At 41.6% G+C, this 22,844-nt stretch overlaps 1 protein-coding gene across 4 annotated transcripts; it reads right to left on the bottom strand.

The window, feature by feature from the left end:
- Positions 1-4,893: 4,893 nt before the first annotated feature.
- LOC138983697 (uncharacterized) lies at positions 4,894-22,702 on the bottom strand. 4 transcript variants are annotated; one of them, XM_070356999.1, is made up of 7 exons: positions 22,541-22,702; positions 12,263-12,456; positions 10,214-10,317; positions 8,748-8,910; positions 7,881-8,257; positions 5,685-7,056; positions 4,894-5,304 (listed from the first exon to the last, which is right to left on the bottom strand). In XM_070356999.1, the coding sequence occupies exons 2-6, from the start codon at positions 12,429-12,431 to the stop codon at positions 6,859-6,861; spliced, it is 1,011 nt and encodes a 336-aa protein (XP_070213100.1). In that variant the 5' UTR covers positions 12,432-12,456; positions 22,541-22,702; the 3' UTR covers positions 4,894-5,304; positions 5,685-6,858. The 4 variants fall into 4 exon arrangements, with proteins under 4 accessions (XP_070213100.1, XP_070213101.1, XP_070213099.1 ...); XM_070357000.1 differs by lacking the exon at positions 22,541-22,702 and adding an exon at positions 14,725-14,999 and having other exon boundaries at positions 10,214-10,305; XM_070356998.1 differs by lacking the exon at positions 22,541-22,702 and adding an exon at positions 14,725-14,996.
- Between the last annotated feature and the right edge of the window lie 142 nt (positions 22,703-22,844).

The raw sequence follows: 22,844 nt of genomic DNA, 5'->3' as shown, positions 1-22,844 counted from the left end.
ACGAAAGAATGAGAAGAAAAAACTGAAACGCACCCGCACAAACAACGTTAACCTGAGCGGCCCATCCGCGACGTTTCGGGTTGAAAATATGAGCAACCAGCTTGAGAATGATTGCCGTGCCCTCAGACTTGGCCTTGTGATAGGGCTGAGTGACCGCTTCGGGTGACACCTCTGGGTCAATGCCGACGAACATGACACTGTCAAGGTCATCAAAACTGTCGACTATGCGGTTGCCTGGAAACGCAGCCAACGCCCTTGACCTTACTCGTTGCCATGGATCCGTGGTGTTATGTCTCGGAAGACTTGCTTCGGACTCCTCGGCGCATGCATCTGACCCTAAGACAAAAAAGTAAACAACCATATCTAGCAACAACAACAAAAATACGATTTTGATGATAAAAAGGAACAAGTCGCGTTAGGCGAAAATACAACATTTAGTCAAGCTCAGTCGAACTCACAGAATGAAACTGAACGCAAAGCATTTTTTTCCGCAAGACCGTACACTCGTAGCATCGTCTGTCCACCGCTCGTGGCAAAGGCAGTGAAATTAACAATACAGAAAAGCGCGGTAGCGGTTGCGCTGAGGAGGATAGCCCGCTTTTCTATATATCTATTCTTTTTAACTCTCTGACCGTGTTTTTAATCCAAACATATCATATCTATATGTTTTTGGAATCAGGAACGGACAAGGAATAAGATGAAATTGTTTTTAAATCGATTTCGGAAATTTAATTTTAATCATAATTTTTATATTTTTAATTTTCAGAGCTTGTTTTTAATCCAAATATAACATAATTATATGTTTTTGGAATCAGAAAATGATGAAGAATACGATAAACATAATTTTGGATCGTTTTATACAAAAATAATTTTAATTACAATTTTCAGATTTTTAATGACCAAAGTCATTAATTAAATTTTAAGCCTCCAAGCTGAAATGCAATACCAAAGTCCGGCCTTTGTCGAAGATTGCTTTGCCAAAATTTCAATCAATTTTATTGAAAAATGAGGGTGTGACAGTGCCGCCTCAACTTTTACAAAATGCCGGATATGACGTCATCAAAGACATTTATCGAAAAAATGAAAAAAAACGTCTGAGGATATCATACCCAGGAACTCTCATGAAAACTTTCATACAGATCGGTCCAGTAGTTTACTCTGAATCGCTCTACACACACACACACACACACACACACACACACACACACACACACACACACACACACACACACACACACACACACATACACCACGACCCTCGTCTCGATTCCCCCCTCTATGTTAAAACATTTAGTCAAAACTTGACTAAATGTAAAAAGCAAGGACGACAATTAAATAGTGTGCAAATGTTCGTTTTTCTGGACATCAGATAAAAGCAAATTTGATTCTACAGATATGAGGGAAAAACGACACACACAAAATCCAGTAAAGGAGGTCAAATGTAAGTGGAGAGTTCTAAGCTAACTCTCCCTGGCAATTAATAGTTAATCGTGTAGATATGTATAAAGTACGGAAGAAATTACATTCTAGCTCAACATTTGAACTTACCAGACTCAGGACAGACTGGGTCATCGGTGGGCGTGCAAGTGATCCTGTGTTCTGGCCAATGACGTGCTTAGCAGTCACGAGAGCAGTATCGCATTGTTTTGCATCGTGAGCAACGTCGTAACGTGTTTTCGTCGCCCCGTGTGTTGCAGTAAACACATTCTTCCATTATGCGTTTGTGCATTGTACAGGCAGCAGAGTGGGCAAGTCGCACAGAGGCACGGCTATACACTGTCCTAGGGGAGCCGACCTCCATCACACAATAAAGAACAAATAGTGTAATACGTTTTAAATGTATGTCTGTCTGTCACACACACACACACACATACACTGACACACACACAAACACACATATTTCATATACAAAGAAAAACACTCGCTTACATAAGGGCACACATTGACACATACTCACTCACAAAAATTACTTGCCAGGTCATACGAGCTATGCTTGACTCGCTTTCAATCATAAAACTGCTTGGGTGTTGGTTTAAACAATGTTTATTCATATTTACATGTTCAGGAAATGTACATCGACATAGGGTGAAGACAACAACAAGCCTACGGCTTATGGTGGTGTCTTCAAACACATTTACAATAAGAACATGGCAGACAAGCCCTTACACAGTAAATAAAAACAATCCGTAAATTTTACTCAAAATATTTACCAAAGTTAGGAGAGAAAAGAAAAGACGAAAAGAAGGTGAGAAAACACCAAAGAAAATAAAGTAAACACACATACACATCTAACCAGAAGAATGCGTAAAGGATAATAATCGGTGATTAAAAAAATCAAGAACAAATATTTGGGGACAAGTATTCAGACCGGGAGAGGGGAGGCTTAAGGGGGGGGGGGGGTAGGTGGAATAGAGAGAGAGAGAGAGAGAGAGAGAGAGAGAGAGAGAGAGAGAGAGAGAGAGAGAGAGAGAGAGAGAGAGAGAGAGAGAGAGAGAGAGAGAGAGAGAGAGAGAGAAATCTGTGTTTGTCTAATTATTTCCAAACCGACCGGTTTCCTGTACGGATTTAAATATATTAATATTTTTAAACTGACTTTCGTTCACATCCCCTTCTAATAAAGTAACAATGTTAATAAAACGATTGTGAAGAGTATAAATGGTATCCTGGCGATCTTGCAAATAAGTTGGGCATTCAAAAAAATAGTGGTCAACTGTTTCTGCACCAGTGCCGCATTTACATTCACTATCGTTACTTAAATGACGGGATAACTAAATGATGTTTCAAATCAATAGTCGTTAATCTCAGCTTACAATGTAAAATTTCTAGGTCTCGAGTCTCTCCGTGAAAGTGTGCTGGGGGAACAACATCGTCCCTGGCAAGAAAACGTTTTAAATAACTCAGTGGACATATTCTGGTAGTGTGTTCCAAAAGTATGTTGCAGATGGAACAAAGGATGATCGATACAATTCCGTTTTAAATGGTGGCATCTTGCGATTTAGAGGTCGTCGTCTGTGGTATGGGTTTGACTCAAAGGCGGGAGTCTTAAATTGAAATAATGGGGTGTTTTGTTATTAATCATTTTATGAAACAAAATTAATTTGTGCCGCCTTCGGCGCCTTTCTTTCAACGAAGTAAATCCAGAATCAGCGTACAGTTTTGAGTGGCTAGTGCCTCGCACAGCGCCAATTATTGTTCTAATGGCGTCCAAATGTACATTTTCAAGTTCTTCTGCTATGGCATTAGTGCAATTATCCCATAGTGTATCAGCATAATCAAACAAAGGCATTATGAAGGTCTTATAAATAATTTCCAGACTTTTCCGACTAAGCCTATATTTGAACGATCTCAAACACGCTACTTTTTTCATTTTTTTTTCATTTTCATTTTCACTAGAGGTCTGCATGTCGCAATAATGGATTGAACATGTGCTTCCCATTTACAGTCGTTTTTTCCCAGATGTTTATGAGTAAATGAATCGTGCAGAATTGTGTTATCAAAATTTAAGTCATGAAAAACAGGATTTCTTTTCCTGGTGAAGTTCAATAACTCGGTCTTCACAGGGTTGAATTTGACTTTCCATTTAGCTGCCCAATCATGTATCTTAACCAGGTCAGAATTCAGAATTTCAGCACGAATATCATCACTTTGTAAACAAAGATACAGGCCTGTATCGTCAGCAAACAGTTTTATAATTGCTTCAATATCACAAACGATATTATTAATATAAATAACAAAGAGCAAAGGTCCAAGGACCGATCCTTGTGGGACACCAGCTTGGATTTTCAAATATGGGGACTGACTACCTTTTACCACAGCAGCCTGTTTTCTTGGGTGTTGTTGTTTGTTGAATCACAGCACAGTACGAACGACATTTTATTGTATTCAGTGTTGGGCTTGAATGAAGACTGTTAACACTTCCACCGTGTTCGTTTGGTGCGACAGATTTTGTGGGTGACATTTCTTTCTGTTGTTGTGATAGGTGTCCCTTCCTCCACAAGTAGTACAGAAAAGGGACATCGAATAAAATAAAAAAACAGCCTGAGACAAGAGTGATTTTGTGTTGCACAATATATTCATGTTGGGAGAGAGTTAAAACAGCTGTGAAATCTCGCAGTTTTCAGAAAACATAATGATGCAAAAACGAAAGCTGCGTGGCGGTCCTACGTTATATTGATCGCTCGACTGCATTCAAGTTTCCGAGAAAACAAAGCTACAGAAATTCTCGGAACAGCAAAAACGAAATTTGGATTCAGCCACAGGCGTTGAAAGAATTGTCATTTTTCCCGGCATTTCTTTTTCAAATGGTGTGTGTGTGTGTGTGTGTGTGTGTGTGTGTGTGTGTGTGTGTGTGTGTGTGTGTGTGTGTGTGTATACATGCGTGTGTACTGATGTGTTTTTATTAGGTCCGCGCAGAGTAGACCAGAGGATTACTGAAAGCAAGCGCCTTTAATTGCTCATACCACAGCCCATGCTCGTAAGTGCACTGATTTGTTTATGATTGCGGAGAACATGTGTGCACTACGCCTGTTGTTAGCATGACATGTGCTTTACACAAACACACGCACACACATGACGCCTATATGCGAATGTGGACATTTTCCTCTCCCTCACTTCCTGATTCAAAAGCTGGTTGTTGCTTATTTAACAACCAACATCAATCAGTCCGACTCCGAAAGCACACGCTACGCTAGTGACCGTGTTAACGTGTGCTCTGTGTACAAGGTGAATATTACGAGGGGGTTTTGCTGAAATTTGTTGAAGTTATAAATATTAAGAAGTGTCTGTGTGTAAATAAATATTCTATCAAAAGTGCATGTTCTATCTCTGTTTACCAATTCACTCACACCACACACACAGCACTCAAGCTAGGTACAAAGACGTAAACAGATTAACTCCCTTTGCCCTTGCACCTGTATTCAAATCATACATACAAAATACATATATGACAATTCACACACAACAAACAGTCCGTTGATTTCACTGGGGAATAATAATAATGTTGAGTGGTTGAGTGGAGGAAATTCTGTTCCTCAATGAAGTTGTCTCAATGTTTATCTCCGTGGATTCTTAGCGCACATGCTACTTAAAGTTCAGCGGGTACATAATCTTGGCCCATGTCACGCCAGTGAAGATACACGGTAATGGTGAGACATGGAGTGGGTTACCACCTGGCCCAAGAACTCCTGCGCTGAGTTTCAACCTTGCCGTTGCATCTGTCCTTCCAGTGCAGTGATGACAAGGAGGGGATGTTCTCTTCTTCTTCTCTTCCCGCATCGGAGTAACATCCTGGCTCCAACCGGGGTGCTGTATAAAAAGTTTATACCATCATAAGTCTCTTGAAGAACACTGAAGTTTTATCCTTTCTTCCCAATTTGAATCCATGAATCCTTTTCCATAATTTTCAACCACTCAGTTTCCATGTTGACTCCAACCACTCAATTTTAGTCAAACTTCCCTATAAACTATTAGTTCCACTCTTACTCAATAATACCACATTCATCCATCAACTAGCCTATGCTATTACAATATCATTTCAGCCCAATTACCAGATACTACATTACAAAGGAAAATACAAACATTCTTTTCCAAAATGGCTGACACATCTTCTGATCCAATTCACAACATTATTCTCAAAAATCATTTCATCACTCAAGACTACTGTACAAACACAAATCAATAAATACCTGTGTAATCACAGCAATAAATCAACCATGATTTGTCAATGCATGAGGCAAATACAATTGGCCTCAGTGCTGGTTGAGAAGCATTCTACAGATGTGTAGACTTGGACAGACACAACTTCCTCCAGTGACAATTGAGAATGTTCTGACTCACACAACAAACATGGATACCTAAAGTTCCTCCAATTTAGTAACCTCCTCTTCCATTGGTCAATTCCAAACGAGGTAACCAATGAAAGCAGAGCTTACAATAATCAGGCCATAGCAACCTCCTCGTCCATTGGTCAATTCCAAACGAGGTAACCAATGAAAGCAGAGCTTACAATAATCAGACCACACTATGCAGATTGAAAATATGACAAGCAAAGCTGCACACATTTAATGAAAATGCTAAACATTAATTAGAATAAAATATGTACAAATCCATTTGTCACAGTGAATACACACTTTTTTCAACTACGTAGTTTCGTGCATGCGGCGTCAGTACTGTATTGAATGCAGACTGAAACGGCTAGCTATTACTCGGTGTGCTTTTCTCGTATTTCTCAATGAATCCATGTTGTATTACATCATAAGCAGGGGTATTTTTCTGTGTGTGTGTGTGTGAGTGTGTGTGTGTGTGTCGGGCTGGGGTAAGTGGGTGTGTTTGAGACAGGACTTTTCTCCAGGACTATGATACAGAGAATGCTCTCATATAATGGGACTGGAGATTGTGTTTGCGTGCGTGCATGCGTGCGGGCGGGCGGGCGTGTGTGTGCGTGCGTCTATGTACATAAGTGGTGTGTTTGTGATTTTTTTTTATATAAAACGTCTAGCTATGCGCATCACATTACAAATATTGTGTATGTTCACATATGAATTTGTTCACCTTTATTTCATCAACTTCTCCTCTGATATATTGTGATGTCAAAAAACATGAAAATCTCAAGCGTCCAAACAATTTCTTTCTACAAGCTTAGAAAGTCTACCATACATGTACTACAGTCAGCTTCAGCTTGAAAACTCTCTAAAAGAGTTTAAACACTAATCCATGGTAAACTTGTATATCCAAAAGCTTAAAAAGTACACCATCATACCACAATCAGCTTCAGCTTTAATGAAACTTGAACACCCATCCATGGCAAACGCGTCTGCCCACAAGCTTAGAAAATCCCCAATGTATATATTTCATTTATGTTCAACTTGTGAACGCTCTGATAGTGTCAATATCCTCCACCATGACGAAGTGACCCTGAGCTCCGCCATGGTCGAACATGACGACCTGTGGGTGTCTGACACACAGGAAGTGACCTTCCTCGACCTCCTCGTCCCGGAAGTCAGGCCCTGACCTCACCATGTTTCCGAACACGACTTGTGTCCTGTTCCCTCTGCTATCCTGAAACACAAATGAAGGACGGGGATCAAGGAGTAAAAATGCAAAGACAACAAATCAGAAAACGAAGGAGAAGGAAAGGGGAACTTAAAAGGAAATTTAGCACTGCCTTGTCAACGAGGAAGAAACGTACTGTTTGTATTTACCTTGAATATATTATGCTCTGCACTCCTGCTCAAAGAACAAAGAACACATACAATTCATGCAAATGAACGATTGTAAGTTAAATCTTACATTTTAGTCGAAAATGAACAAAAGTCACTGAAACTGCTCTTTCTTTCATTAATTTCATGTTTTGTCCGTCCCCCTTTCTTCTTCATTCAACTACCCCTACCCCCGGCCCTGTTTTACCACTCCACCGTTACCCCCGACCCCCAAACTCCAATTGTAATAATTCTCTAAAAACCACCACAACCTCCGCTCTCGGTCTAACTTTTGTTTCTCAAGCAAATTAGTGATTTTTTGTTTGTTCGTTCATGGGCTGAAACTCCCGCGGCTTTTACGTGTATGACCGTTTTTACCCCGCCATTTAGGCAGCCATGCGCCGCTTTCGGAGGAAGCATGCTGGGTATTTTCGTGTTTCTATAACCCACCGAACTCTGACATGGATTACAGGATCTTTTTCGTGCGCACTTGGTCTTGTGCTTGCGTGTACACACGGGGGTGTTCGGACACCGAGGAGAGTCTGCACACAAAGTTGACTCTGAGAAATAAATCTCTCGCCGAACGTGGGGACGAACTCACGCTGACAGCGGCCAACTGGATACAAATCCAGCGCGCTACCGACTGAGCTACATCCCCGCCCAAATTAGTGATGATTAACTCACTTCCACCAGCCAGCCATGAAGAGGAATGACAGAGGGCAGCACGAAGCGTGATACAGCTTTCACTACTAGTATGGCGTCAGACACTCCCTGAAAATACGGCAGCGCTGGAGGCATGAAAGGCACGAAGGGCATAGGCATGAAGGGCATGAAAGGCATGAAGGGCATGAAAGGCACGCTGGCAACGTTCAAATCGAAGGTCATTTCGAGGCCCCTAAAGAGGTCCGTGACCCGGTTGCCAGGGAACGCAGCCACCGCCCTTGACCTTGCGTCTTCCCAGGGGTCCTGGTAGAGAGTTCCGAACAGGTTTGCCCAGCGGTTTGTGTCGCGCTGGGAGGTGGCTTGTTCCGTTTTCTGATGGGTTGCTGTAGCCCCTTGTGCTGTGAAACCAAGAAAACTTGTTGTTTTATTTATCAATGTAAACTGAGGTTAACACATATATAAGAACCTACAAGATCGTTAGTCCAGAATGTTTCTTTTTAAGTTATCTTTCAAATGCTCTGAGTATATGGTGTTTAAAACAAATAAAAGCTTATTGATTTTTGTCATAACATTAAAAAAAAGACTCGATTTTCATGTCGTCAATTCAGCCAATTTTCAATGCTTGTTTATTTTTAATTGAACACGCTTCTATTGGCGGACAGTTAAACTGTAACTAGCCTGGCAAAGCTATTGCCCCTTATCCGTTATTTCGTCTATTCGCGCATTAATCAAGAAATCAGTCTATACATAACATTCTACATATTTATTTTATCATTATATCCGTTTATTCATCCATCAATCCATCCATCCATCTATCCATTCACCCGTCCATTTCCCCAATCATATATTCATCGATTCACTCTAGCATCCACGATCCATTTAAAGTACCTGTAACTTCACCCAGCCCAACGCCATTATTTGTGACGTAGCTGACTAATTTGCATGTGGCTTTATGATCCTTCCAATCGCCGCGCTGGCAGTCTTGTGAGCAATACGTCACTTTCTGGCATTTGCTGCATTTCTTGAAGGCCTTCCCTTGCCTCTTGCATTTCTAAAAAAAAAGAAAGAAAAAGCTCATTGTTTTACGGGATTAAAGCTACTAAACAAGATTACAATGTTTAATACTACAAAGAGTATTTATTGAATCAAATCGTCCATCAATTAATCCATGTATGTATCGATATATTCATATTTATCTATCTATCACATATATATTTTAAATATGCATCAAATCGACTGTTTGATGACGCTTATAAGCTTATAACTGCATCGTCTTATTTGAACTTATCCCCCGGCAAGTGCCGAGCCACGATACGGATTTGGATTAGATCATGTGTGGAAAAATCAATTTACTTTAAATGTGAAAAGGTTAAAATATGTTATTTGTCAAAAATTGGAACTCCAATATATACAATTCTGGAAAGGTTAAATAAGAAGTTCACCAAAGTTAAATTTTTATCAAAGAATAGTAACACATTATAAAACGGAACCATATCTGTTATGCATAAAACAAAAAAAATATAAACAGTCGTTGTGTAAACTAAGAATAAGTGCCCACGACCTGAAAATTTAAACTGGTAGATACAGCAATACACCTAGGGAAAATAGATTATGTAAAACATGTTTGTTAGTTTGTTTAACGCCCAGCCGACCACGAAGGGGCATATCAGGGCGGTGCTGCTTTGACATATAACGTGCGCCACACACAGGACAGAAGTCGCAGCACAGGCTTCATGTCTCACCCAGTCACATTATTCTGACACCGGACCAACCAGTCCTAGCACTAACCCCATAATGCAAGACGCCAGGCGGAGCAGCCACTAGATTGCCAATTTTAAATCTTAGGTATGACCCGGCCGGGGTTCGAACCCACGACCTCCCGATCACGGGGCGGACGCCTTACCACCAGACCAACCGTGCCGGTATGTAAAACATGTGGAGTAATAGAAGATGAAATACATTTTCTAGATAACTGCATAGAAAACAACCAATTACGAAAATCTTTCATGATTGAAATTAATCGACCAAGTCAACTTTTGCAAGTAGACAATGTACAAACTAAATTGGAAGAATGTGTATATAATTGCTTCAAAAAAAAAGAAACAATGAAATCATTTGGTTATTTATCTTCCCGTGTCTTATAAACACTACGTTTCATGACAATAATGTTTATTCATATTATTCGTATTTACACACACACACACACACACACACACACACACACACACACACACACACACACACACACACACACACACACACACACACAGAGGTAAAGTCAATGTACGATAAGAAAACAGCTGTTTATTTGTGCCTGGTGAAATATAATTTTGGTGGCCAAGATCATTACATACCCGACAGGTCATCACCTCGCTGTGACTGTCACCATCCACTGTTGAGCTCTCTCCGGATGCTCCTTGTCCGAGGGAAGTTGCTTGATCTTTACCTGCACCAAGGCCTGCAATCATCAAACTGCATGTGGTTTTAACATAGACCGGCACCAAGGCCTGCAATCATCAAACTGCATGTAGTTTTAACATAGACCGGCACCAAGGGCTTCAATCATCAAACTGCATGTGGTTTTAACATAGACCAGCACCAAGGCCTTCAGTCATCAAACTGCATGGGATTTTAACATAGACTGGCACCAAGGCCTTCAGTCATCAAAATGCATGTGGTTTTAACATAGACCAGCACCAAGGCCTTCAATCATCAAACTGCATGTGGTTTTAACATAGTCCGGCACCTAGGCCTTCAGTCATCAAACTGCATGTGGTTTTAACATAGACCGGCACCAAGGCCTTCAATCATCAAACTGCATGTGGTTTTATCATAGACCGACACCTAGGCCTTCAATCATCAAACTGCATGTGGTTTTAACATAGACCGGCACCAAGGCCTTCAATCATCAAACTGCATGTCGTTTTAACATAGACCGGTGTAACACGAAATTTTTACTCCACGAAAAATTTACTCCGGAGTAAATATTTCGTACGAAATTCTTACTCCGAGTACACCTTTCGTACGAGAAAAGAACTCCCCAAGGCACGAAAAAAGTACTCCCTCCACAAAATTTTTACATAGACCGGCACCAAGGCCTTCAGTCATCAAGATGCATGTAGTTTTAACATAGACCGGCACCTAGGCCTTCAGTCATCAAGATGCATGTAGTTTTAACATAGACCGGCACCTAGGCCTTCAATCATCAAACTGCATGTGATTTTAACATATACCGGCACCTATAGGCCTTCAGTCATCAAGCTGCATGTGGTTTTAACATAGACCGGCACCAAGGCCTTCAGTCATCAAACTGCATGTGGTTTAATCATAGACCGACACCTAGGCCTTCAATCATCAAACTACATGTGATTTTATCATAGACCGGCACCAAGGCCTTGTTTGGTACCAGCACGAGTTGTGGTCACAGACAGACAGGTTAAAAAAAATGGTAAAGTAGTCCCCTAATCATGTTTTTGGTCGTAGGGGAGCGAGATGATAGAGGTCTAAACTTCTCCAGGGCCAGCTTTATGAGAGCGGTGCCCATCTTCTCTACCTCGCTGGGGGGTTAAGGTCAAAGGTCTGCCAAACCCAGCAAATGTGATAGGCAGCCTCGAGATCCCTAAGTACCTCTCCCACAGATGGTACTTTACGGCAAGATTTACAGTTTCAAGCTGTAAGGACAACTTCTTTTGAAAGTGTGATTTTGTAGAGGTTATTTGGGGAAACTGAAAGGTAGCCTTGTCAGGGGACAACTGTTCAAACCCATATCCTCATCATTTAGTTTCTCGATTGAGAATAATCATTTATAGATGACTATTATTCATTTGATTTCCCTTGTGGGGTGTACTTGCATGTACTGGTGGTTGATTACCCAAATGTCCTCACAGTGACTGAGGCTTATATGAGGTTCAGTGATTCGTGTATTTGTTTATTCAGCTCATTTCTTTCCATCCCCGGCTCTAAATAGGGTCAGGTACCAATTTCCAGCAGTCGGGGTACTCGTATTGAGTGTTTGATCCCCGACCGCCAGCGTGAGAGGCAAGGACTCTAACCACTATGCCACTCTGGCTCATGGGCAGAAAAGGAGAATGACAAAATTTGATGTGAATGAAATGTGTTAATAAAAAGTTAGTGAAGGTTAAAGTTGCTCATTATTTATTGAACAACCCAATAAATATATACGTAGCAAATAAATGAGTATAGACAAATTTCAGAGAGAAACAAAGAAAGAAAGAAAATAGAAACATAAAACCATTTAATAAACAAACAGTTAATAACAAAGCAAGACTAACATGTGTGTGTGTGTGTGTGTGTGTGTGTGTGTGTGTGTGTGTGTGTGTGTGTGTGTTGTGTTATTGCTTCTTTTTCTGTAAAGCTCGTATCGAGCAAGCTGTCTGCTTCACCTGTTCCGCCATTTGATGTGCTGGGGTCTTCTTCTTTGCATGTGACCTTGTGACGCAACCAGTCGCGTTTCTGGCAGTCACTTGAGCAATAACGTACTGCCTTGCATCTTGAGCAGCGACGGATTGATTTCTCATCGCCACTTTTGTCACAGTGCGAACAAACCTCCATGACTAGACCCTTTCGTTCTGTAATACTGTAAAGAACGAGGGGAGAATCAGGTTTAGTGTTTATTATCAATGGCTCGTTTCCCGCCACACACACACACAGAGAAGCTCACACACACACACACACACAGTGTCTTAAATCCTCGCCAGAGGTAAACACGGATCAGGTCGGGGGTTGGAATTATGACAGCACATTCACACCGCGAATACCTTGAAGTTGCGTGAAGAACGTGTTTGAACGTTCAAAATGTAAAACCTGCGTTCATGTAGTCTGCATGGACTGCAATGGTTAATTAACATTGCACCCGTGTGCACATGCACTTTTCCTTACAGGCACTCTCCTTCTCGTGTTAACAGCTCAACTCATCATCTCAGATCCGGCTAGGCTTAAACATGGTTAAGATTTCCACATACAAAAATTCAACACCCTCAATGCTTACAGTGGTGAGTTAGATCCTCTTTTTTTATAAATTAATTTCTTAGAAAGCCAACGGTTGCTCTTACAAAATTAGTTAACCAAAACATTTCCATTGTGCACATAGGCTATTCGTTGTTGGTATGTGGCTAAGTGGAGGGGTGGTCTTATCCCATGTAAAATTCTAGTCAGATCTGAAGTGAAGCGACCTGTGTACATGGGAAGCAGTGTGCCTTTAAAGGCATATTTTCTGGTTTGTATTTTATAACAGTGTGAAAACAACGTAAGAAATTATTTCGGAACAGTGAACGCGAGAGGGGTGCGTTCCTTTTGCACTGTGCAGGCGTTGCACACATCAATCGAATGACCATCAACAACTATTCCAAGAAGCAGAACACGAGATCACAATTATATTCGCAGGGAAAAGTCATTTGATGAATTTAAATGTTTACAATTAATATCAGAACGGTAATATTATCGCCATGTCTTCCATAACCGTTTTGTACAAGTGTGCCACCAACTTCCCTTTATGAGATTGTTGCATTAAAAAAGATCGCAAATCGTAATCCGGAGGCTGCTGCCAGAATATGATAGACTTGATTTTAAATCACAGAGAGAGAGAGAAAGACAAAGGGGTTGGAGACAGAGAGAGATTTGCGCATAGGCACAGAGAGACACAGAGAGTCAGAGAGAGGCACAGAGAGACACAGAGAGTCAGAGAGAGGCACACAGAGACACAGAGAGGCACAGAGAGACACAGAGAGTCAGAGAGAGGCACACAGAGACATAGAGAGTCAGAGAGAGGCACAGGGAGACACAGAGAGTCAGAGAAGGGAAAGAGATAGATTTTGTTTTAGTGTGTGTGCGTGTGTATGTGTGTGTGTGGATGTGTGTGTGTGCGTGCGTGCGTGTGTGCGTGCGTGCGAGCTGTCTGGGTGTCTGTTTGTCTGTGTCTATGTCTGTGTTTATGTGTGTGTTCTTGTTTGCCCATGAGCTATCAGTAATGAAATCAGGGCATGTATGCTGGCTTTAGGGTCTAGCTAGCAAAACAACAAAAAATCAATATGAGAACGACATGCAGAACATTGGACGTGGTACAATTGTCTTATATTTTATGAAGTCTTATATCGCGCGCGTATCTCCAGACTCGGACTCAAGGCGCAGGGATCTATTTATGCCGTGTGAGATGGAATTTTTTACACAATACATCACGCATTCACATCGACCAGCAGATCGCAGCCATTTCGGCGCATATCCTACTTTTCACGGCCTATTATTCCAAGTCCAGGGCCGGACTACCGGGGGGGGTTATGCGGGTTGCGCAACCCCCCCCCCCCCCCCCCACTAGCCTAAACATGTACCTCACTTATTTAAAACATTTTTTATTATTGTTTATTTTATGCCGTTTCATGCAAGGAGCGACCATTTTGCTATCTCAGAATATGACCTACCCATCAGCTTCAGGGGGCGAAGCCCCCTGACCCCCACTGGCAACCCCCCCCCCCCTCCTCTTAGCCTAGTCCGGCCCTGAAGTCACACGGATATTTTGGTGGACTTTTTTTATCTATGCCTATACAATTTTGCCAGGAAAGACCCTTTTGTCAATCGTGGGATCTTTAACGTGCATACCCCAATGTAGTGTACACGAAGGGACCTCGGTTTTTCGTCTCATCCGAAAGACTAGCACTTGAACCCACCACCTAGGTTAGGAAAGGTCTTACCCTACTATCAAATGCATGCACCATGGCATGGTCAAGGATGCTGTTACCTTGCAACAGTACTTGCGTAAAATGTTAAAAGTGTGCGCTGACATGCATGATAACATTCACACAGGTGGACGCAAGAAAATAATTACGTTAAATAGAATGTTACTCAAACTTACCCTGACGAGGGTCCCGCACAACTGTCTCTGCTTGTCTTTTTGACTTCCCAATAAAGAGGTGCTTGCAGTACGTCACTTTTCTTTCAGGTTCGAAGAAACGCACATTTTATCCGATCTCTGATCTGTCTCGGAATGGTTATTGTCATCATATTATTATCCAGTGCTGCCGGTAGAATAAACGTGTGCACAGTCCGATTAGGCAGTGAATATCATTACGTTATCTTTTTGTGTGCGATGTTGGAAACGTGCCAACGAGCACTGTTTTTTCCCCGTTTAAGTAGACTGATCTAAAATTAGCGCTGACACTGGATAAAACAAAACTAGAACCTATTCCTGAGAAAGTAGTGTGCTTTACAGTGCTGTCGACTTCGGTTCTACACATTTTGTGACGTTGAATAATAAGACAGGCAGATTTGACAACACAGTCAGAGACTATAGAGTATACACAGTCTGGTCCTTGTCCGTTCTGCTCACTATCTCACATCTTCCCAAGCATTGACATGGGATACCTCAACTTGGGAACATACCAAGAATCAGCATTCTGATTCCTGTGCAGAGTGGTTGTTTTAGGAACTAGTTTCTGAAATGAATCCTAGTGTCAGTTAAGAACTAGGTCTGAGTTGTCGAGCAGAATGTTGACACGAAAAGGACTGTGCCTTTCAACCCGAACATTGTATCATTTGCTGACTCTGCTTGTGTGCATGTTACCGTATCTACTTGTTGACTTAACTCAGCGCTGATTCTTCTTCGAAGATCTACGCATAATTTATATAGCTTTTGGCCACAATAGTTTATGAAATCAATTGAAAAATCAATTCCAAATCCCGTACGGCGATGCGTTACACCGCCAATCGTTTACTCAGCACAATATCACATCGGATTTCGAAACGAAATAAGAAGACCAACAGACTTTCATTGAAAACAGCCCTAAAAAAATGTTACTGTGGAACACACACACACACACACACACACACACACACAGAGTGTCTTAAATCCTCGCCAGAGGTAATAGACGGATCAGGTCGGGGGTTGGAATTATGACAGCACATTCACACCGGGAATACCTTGAAGTTGCGTGAAGAACGTGTTTGAACGTTCAAAATGTAAAACCTGCGTTCATGTAGTCTGCATGGACTGCAATGGTTAATTAACATTGCACCCGTGTGCACATGCACTTTTCCTTACAGGCACTCTCCTTCTCGTGTTAACAGCTCAACTCATCATCTCAGATCCGGCTAGGCTTAAACATGGTTAAGATTTCCACATACAAAAATTCAACACCCTCAATGCTTACAGTGGTGAGTTAGATCCTCTTTTTTTATAAATTAATTTCTTAGAAAGCCAACGGTTGCTCTTACAAAATTAGTTAACCAAAACATTTCCATTGTGCACATAGGCTATTCGTTGTTGGTATGTGGCTAAGTGGAGGGGTGGTCTTATCCCATGTAAAATTCTAGTCAGATCTGAAGTGAAGCGACCTGTGTACATGGGAAGCAGTGTGCCTTTAAAGGCATATTTTCTGGTTTGTATTTTATAACAGTGTGAAAACAACGTAAAAAATTATTTCGGAACAGTGAACGCGAGAGGGGTGCGTTCCTTTTGCACTGTGCAGGCGTTGCACACATCAATCGAATGACCATCAACAACTATTCCAAGAAGCAGAACACGAGATCACAATTATATTCGCAGGGAAAAGTCATTTGATGAATTTTAATGTTTACAATTAATATCAGAACGGTAATATTATCGCCAAGTCTTCCATAACCGTTTTTTACAAGTGTGCCACCAACTTCACTTTATGAGATTGTTGCATTAAAAAAGATCGCAAATCGTAATCCGGAGGCTGCTGCCAGAATATGATAGACTTGATTTTAAATCACAGAGAGAGAGAGAGAGACAAAGGGGTTGGAGACAGAGAGAGATTTGCGCATAGGCACAGAGAGACACAGAGAGTCAGAGAGAGGCACAGAGAGACACAGAGAGTCAGAGAGAGGCACACAGAGACATAGAGAGTCAGAGAGAGGCACAGGGAGACACAGAGAGTCAGAGAGAGGCACAGAGAGACACAGAGAGACACAGAGAGGCACAGAGAGACACAGAGAGTCAGAGAGAGGCACAGAGAGACACAGAGAGACACAGAGAGGCACAGAGAGACACAGAGAGACACAGAGAGGCACAGAGAGACACAGAGAGTCAGAGAGAGGCACAGAGAGTCAGAGAAGGGAAAGAGATAGATTTTGTTTTAGTGTGTGTGTGTGTGTATGTGTGTGTGTGTGTGTGTGTGGATGTGTGTGTGTGCGTGTGTGCGTGCGTGCGAGCTGTCTGGGTGTCTGTCTGTCTGTGTCTATGTCTGTGTTTATGTGTGTGTTCTTGTTTGCCCATGAGCTATCAGTAATGAAATCAGGGCATGTATGCTGGCTTTAGGGTCTAGCTAGCAAAAAAACAAAAAATCAATATGAGAACGACATGCAGAACATTGGACGTGGTACAATTGTCTTATATTATATATGAAGTCTTTTTTTCGCGCGCGTATCTCCAGACTCGGACTCAAGGCGCAGGGATCTAATTATGCCGCGTGAGATGGAATTTTTTACACAATACATCACGCATTCACATCGACCAGCAGATCGCAGCCATTTCGGAGCATATCCTACTTTTCACGGCCTATTATTCCAAGTCCAGGGCCGGACTACCGGGGGGGTTATGCGGGTTGCGCAACCCCCCCCACTAGCCTAAACATGTACCTCACTTATTTAAAACATTTTTTATTATTGTTTATTTTATGCCGTTTCATGCAAGGAGCGACCATTTTGCTATCTCAGAATATGACCTACCCATCAGCTTCAGGGGGCGAAGCCCCCTGACCCCCACTGGCAACCCCCCCCCCCTCCTCTTAGCCTAGTCCGGCCCTGAAGTCACACGGGTATTTTGGTGGACATTTTTTTTTATCTATGCCTATACAATTTTGCCAGGAAAGACCCTTTTGTCAATCGTGGGATCTTTAACGTGCATACCCCAATGTAGTGTACACGAAGGGACCTCGGTTTTTCGTCTCATCCGAAAGACTAGCACTTGAACCCACCACCTAGGTTAGGAAAGGTCTTACCCTACTATCAAATGCATGCACCATGGCATGGTCAAGGATGCTGTTACCTTGCAACAGTACTTGCGTAAAATGTTAAAAGTGTGCGCTGACATGCATGATAACATTCACACAGGTGGACGCAAGAAAATAATTACGTTAAATAGAATGTTACTCAAACTTACCCTGACGAGGGTCCCGCACAACTGTCTCTGCTTGTCTTTTTGACTTCCCAATAAAGAGGTGCTTGCAGTACGTCACTTTTCTTTCAGGTTCGAAGAAACGCACATTTTATCCGATCTCTGATCTGTCTCGGAATGGTTATTGTCATCATATTATCCAGTGCTGACGGTAGAATAAACGTGTGCACAGTCCGATTAGGCAGTGAATATCATTACGTTATCTTTTTGTGTGCGATGTTGGAAACGTGCCAACGAGCACTGTTTTTTCCCCGTTTAAGTAGACTGATCTAAAATTAGCGCTGACACTGGATAAAACAAAACTAGAACCTATTCCTGAGAAAGTAGTGTGCTTTACAGTGCTGTCGACTTCGGTTCTACACATTTTGTGACGTTGAATAATAAGACAGGCAGATTTGACAACACAGTCAGAGACTATAGAGTATACACAGTCTGGTCCTTGTCCGTTCTGCTCACTATCTCACATCTTCCCAAGCATTGACATGGGATACCTCCACTTGGGAACATACCAAGAATCAGCATTCTGATTCCTGTGCAGAGTGGTTGTTTTAGGAACTAGTTTCTGAAATGAATCCTAGTGTCAGTTAAGAACTAGGTCTGAGTTGTCGAGCAGAATGTTGACACGAAAAGGACTGTGCCTTTCAACCCGAACATTGTATCATTTGCTGACTCTGCTTGTGTGCATGTTACCGTTTCTACTTGTTGACTTAACTCAGCGCTGATTCTTCTTCGAAGATCTACGCATAATCTATATAGCTTTTGGCCACAATAGTTTATGAAATCAATTGAAAAATCAATTCCAAATCCCGTACGGCGATGCGTTACACCGGCAATCGTTTACTCAGCACAATATCACATCGGATTTCGAAACGAAATAAGAAGACCAACAGACTTTCATTGAAAACAGCCCTAAAAAAATGTTACTGTGGAACACACACACACACACACACACACACAGAGTGTCTTAAATCCTCGCCAGAGGTAAACACGGATCAGGTCGGGGGTTGGAATTATGACAGCACATTCACACCGGGAATACCTTGAAGTTGCGTGAAGAACGTGTTTGAACGTTCAAAATGTAAAACCTGCGTTCATGTAGTCTGCATGGACTGCAATGGTTAATTAACACTGCACCCGTGTGCACATGCACTTTTCCTTAGAGGCACTCTACTTCTCGTGTTAACACCTCAACTCATCATCTCAGATCCGGCTAGGCTTAAACATGGTTAAGATTTCCACATACAAAAATTCAACACCCTGAATGCTTACAGTGGTGAGTTAGATCCTCTTTTTTTATAAATTAATTTCTTAGAAAGCCAACGGTTGCTCTTACAAAATTAGTTAATCAAAACATTTCCATTGTGCACATAGAGAACCCAGGCTATTCGTTGTTGGTATGTGGCTAAGTGGAGGGGTGGTCTTATCCCATGTAAAATTCTAGTCAGATCTGAAGTGAAGCGACCTGTGTACATGGGAAGCAGTGTGCCTTTAAAGGCATATTTTCTGGTTTGTATTTTATAACAGTGTGAAAACAACGTAAGAAATTATTTTGGAACAGTGAACGCGAGAGGGGTGCGTTCCTTTTGCACTGTGCAGGCGTTGCACACATCAATCGAATGACCATCAACAACTATTCCAAGAAGCAGAACACGAGATCACAATTCTATTCGCAGGGAAAAGTCATTTGATGTCACAATGATGAATTTAAATGTTTACAATTAATATCAGAACGGTAATATTATCGCCATGTCTTCAATAACAGTTTTTTACAAGTGTGCCACCAACTTCACTTAATGAGATTGTTGCATTAAAATAGATCGCAAATCGTAATCCGGAGGCTGCTGCCAGAATATGATAGACTTGATTTTAAATCACAGAGAGAGAGAGAGAGAGAGATTACAAAAGATAAGCAAGGCAGAAAAACTATTCACATGACTATATACACGTTGTAGGCTATACATACATTCTTGCGTTATGAAACACTGATGCTTTATGGACAGATATGATCAATATGAAAATAATCAGAATGAAGTCTTCCATCACTGTGACTTTTCGTAATTTGACATTAAATGTAATGAGAGGTGTTTTTTGAAAGTATTGAGACTTGTTGGGACTCGAACTGATTCCGGGAAAGAATTCCACAAAACGCTGCCAGAATAAGCTAAACTTGATTTAAAGAGATCTATCCACGGAATGGGGACGTTGAATTTTCGGCTTGGTTTGGCTTTAAATTTTGTAATGAAAGCACTCGGTGCATGGCCGGAAAGGATTTTGTGAAGGAGCACGCCTTTATTTGATTTAAATCTTTCTTTTAAAGGCAAAATCTTAAGTTTTTTATAATCGTCGAAAACAAGACTGGATTGTTTTAATAGAACTGATTTTAGTGCTCGTCTGTGTAGACTGTACAGTGGTTTTAAAATGTTTGCACTGGCAGAGTCCCAGATGGTCGAACAATAATCCGTGATGGTTTGTATGTATGCATTATAAAATAATAACCTTGAGTGTGGATCAAGAAAGTGCTTTATTCTCTTCAACAAATATATTTTCCTCGACACGGTTTTACACAACGATCTAACATGATGGGTCCAAGATAAATTATTATCGATATTTACTCCCAAAACTTTGTGATCTCCTACTTCCGCTATTGCATCGTTGCCAATTAATAAGGAATGAGGATTATTCTTGATGTTTTGTCTTTTTTGCCTTGTTATAATTAACATGTATTTGGTCTTTTGGGGGTGAAGACTCATGTGGTTATATTTCGTCCAATTAATGAGATCATCTACACTGTTCTGCAATGATAAATAAACTTTGTCTAATTTTTTATCAGAAGTGTGTATGGTCGTATCATCAGCAAATAGTTCACAATCATCATTAACACTAAAAGGAAGATCGTTAATATACAGAGAGAAAAGAAGTGGCCCAAGGACAGAACCCTGGGGGACTCCATATAACACCGGTCTTTTACTTGACATAGTGGAATTCACGCAGACGGAGAGAGAGAGAGAGAGAGAGAGAGAGAGAGAGAGAGAGAGAGAGAGAGAGAGAGAGAGAGAGACAAAGGGGTTGGAGACAGAGAGATTTGCGCATAGGCACAGAGAGACACAGAGAGTCAGAGAGAGGCACAGAGAGACACAGAGAGTCAGAGAGAGGCACAGAGAGACACAGCGAGTCAGAGAGAGGCACAGAGAGACACAGAGAGTCAGAGAGAGGCACAAAGAGACACAGAGAGACACAGCGAGTCAGAGAGAGGCACAGAGAGACATAGAGAGACACAGAGAGGCACACAGAGACACAGCGAGTCAGAGAGAGGCACAGAGAGACACAGAGAGTCAGAGAGAGGCACAAAGAGACACAGAGAGTCAGAGAGAGGCACAGAGAGGCACAGAGAGACACAGAGAGGCACAGAGAGGCACAGAGAGACACAGAATTGAATTGAATTGAATTGAATTGAATTGAATTGAATTGAACTTTATTTAACAAGGATTAAGATTTAAGGCTACGCCTTTTCTTACAATCTGTCCTTGGGACGCACAGACACACAATGATAAAATTGAAAAATTAAAATATCTTTTTTTTAGATCAGTCTACTTAAACGGGGAAAAAACAGTGCTCGTTGGCACGTTTCCAACATCGCACACAAAAAGATAACGTAATGATATTCACTGGACAGAGAGTCAGAGAGAGGCACAGAGAGTCAGAGAAGGGAAAGAGATAGATTTTGTTTTAGTGTGCGTGTGTATGTGTGTGTGTGTGTGTGTGTGTGTGGGTGTGGGTGTGGATGTGTGTGTGTGCGTGTGTGCGTGCGTGCGTGTGTGCGTGCGTGCGAGCTGTCTGTCTGTCTGTGTCTATGTCTGTGTTTATGTGTGTGTTCTTGTTTGCCCATGAGCTATCAGTAATGAAATCAGGGCATGTATGCTGGCTTTAGGGTCTAGCTAGCAAAAAAACAAAAAATCAATATGAGAACCACATGCAGAACATTGGACGTGGTACAATTGTCTTATATCATATAAAGTCTTATATATCGCGCGCGTATCTCCAGACTCGGACTCAAGGCGCAGGGATCTATTTATGCCGTGTGAGATGGAAATTTTTACACAATACATCACGCATTCACATCGACCAGCAGATCGCAGCCATTTCGGCGCATATATATCCTACTTTTCACGGCCTATTATTCCAAGTCACACGGGTATTTTGGTGGACATTTTTTTATCTATGCCTATACAATTTTGCCAGGAAAGACCCTTTTGTCAATCGTGGGATCTTTAACGTGCACACCCCAATGTAGTGTACACGAAGGGACCTCGGTTTTTCGTCTCATCCGAAAGACTAGCACTTGAACCCACCACCTAGGTTAGGAAAGGTCTTACCCTACTATCAAATGCATGCACCATGGCATAGTCAAGGATGCCGTTACCTTGCAACAGTACTTGCGTAAAATGTTAAAAGTGTGCGCTGACATGCATGATAACATTCACACAGGTGGACGCAAGAAAATAATTACGTTAAATAGAATGTTACTCAAACTTACCCTGACGAGGATCCCGCACAACTGTCTCTGCTGGTTTTTTTGACTTCCCAATAAAGATGTGCTTGCAGTACGTCACTTTTCTTTCAGGTTCGAAGAAACGCACATTTTATCCGATCTCTGATCTGTCTCGGAATGGTTATTGTCATCATATTATCCAGTGCTGACGGTAGAATAAACGTGTGCACAGTCCGATTAGGCAGTGAATATCATTACGTTATCTTTTTGTGTGCGATGTTGCAAACGTGCCAACGAGCACTGTTTTTTCCCCGTTTAAGTAGACTGATCTAAAATTTGCGCTGACACT

This window comes from Littorina saxatilis, linkage group LG13, assembly GCF_037325665.1.
Source record: "Littorina saxatilis isolate snail1 linkage group LG13, US_GU_Lsax_2.0, whole genome shotgun sequence".
Classification (NCBI taxonomy): domain Eukaryota; kingdom Metazoa; phylum Mollusca; class Gastropoda; order Littorinimorpha; family Littorinidae; genus Littorina; species Littorina saxatilis.
The sequence above is the reverse complement of the archived record's forward strand: the minus strand, read 5'-3'. Positions and strand labels throughout refer to the sequence as shown.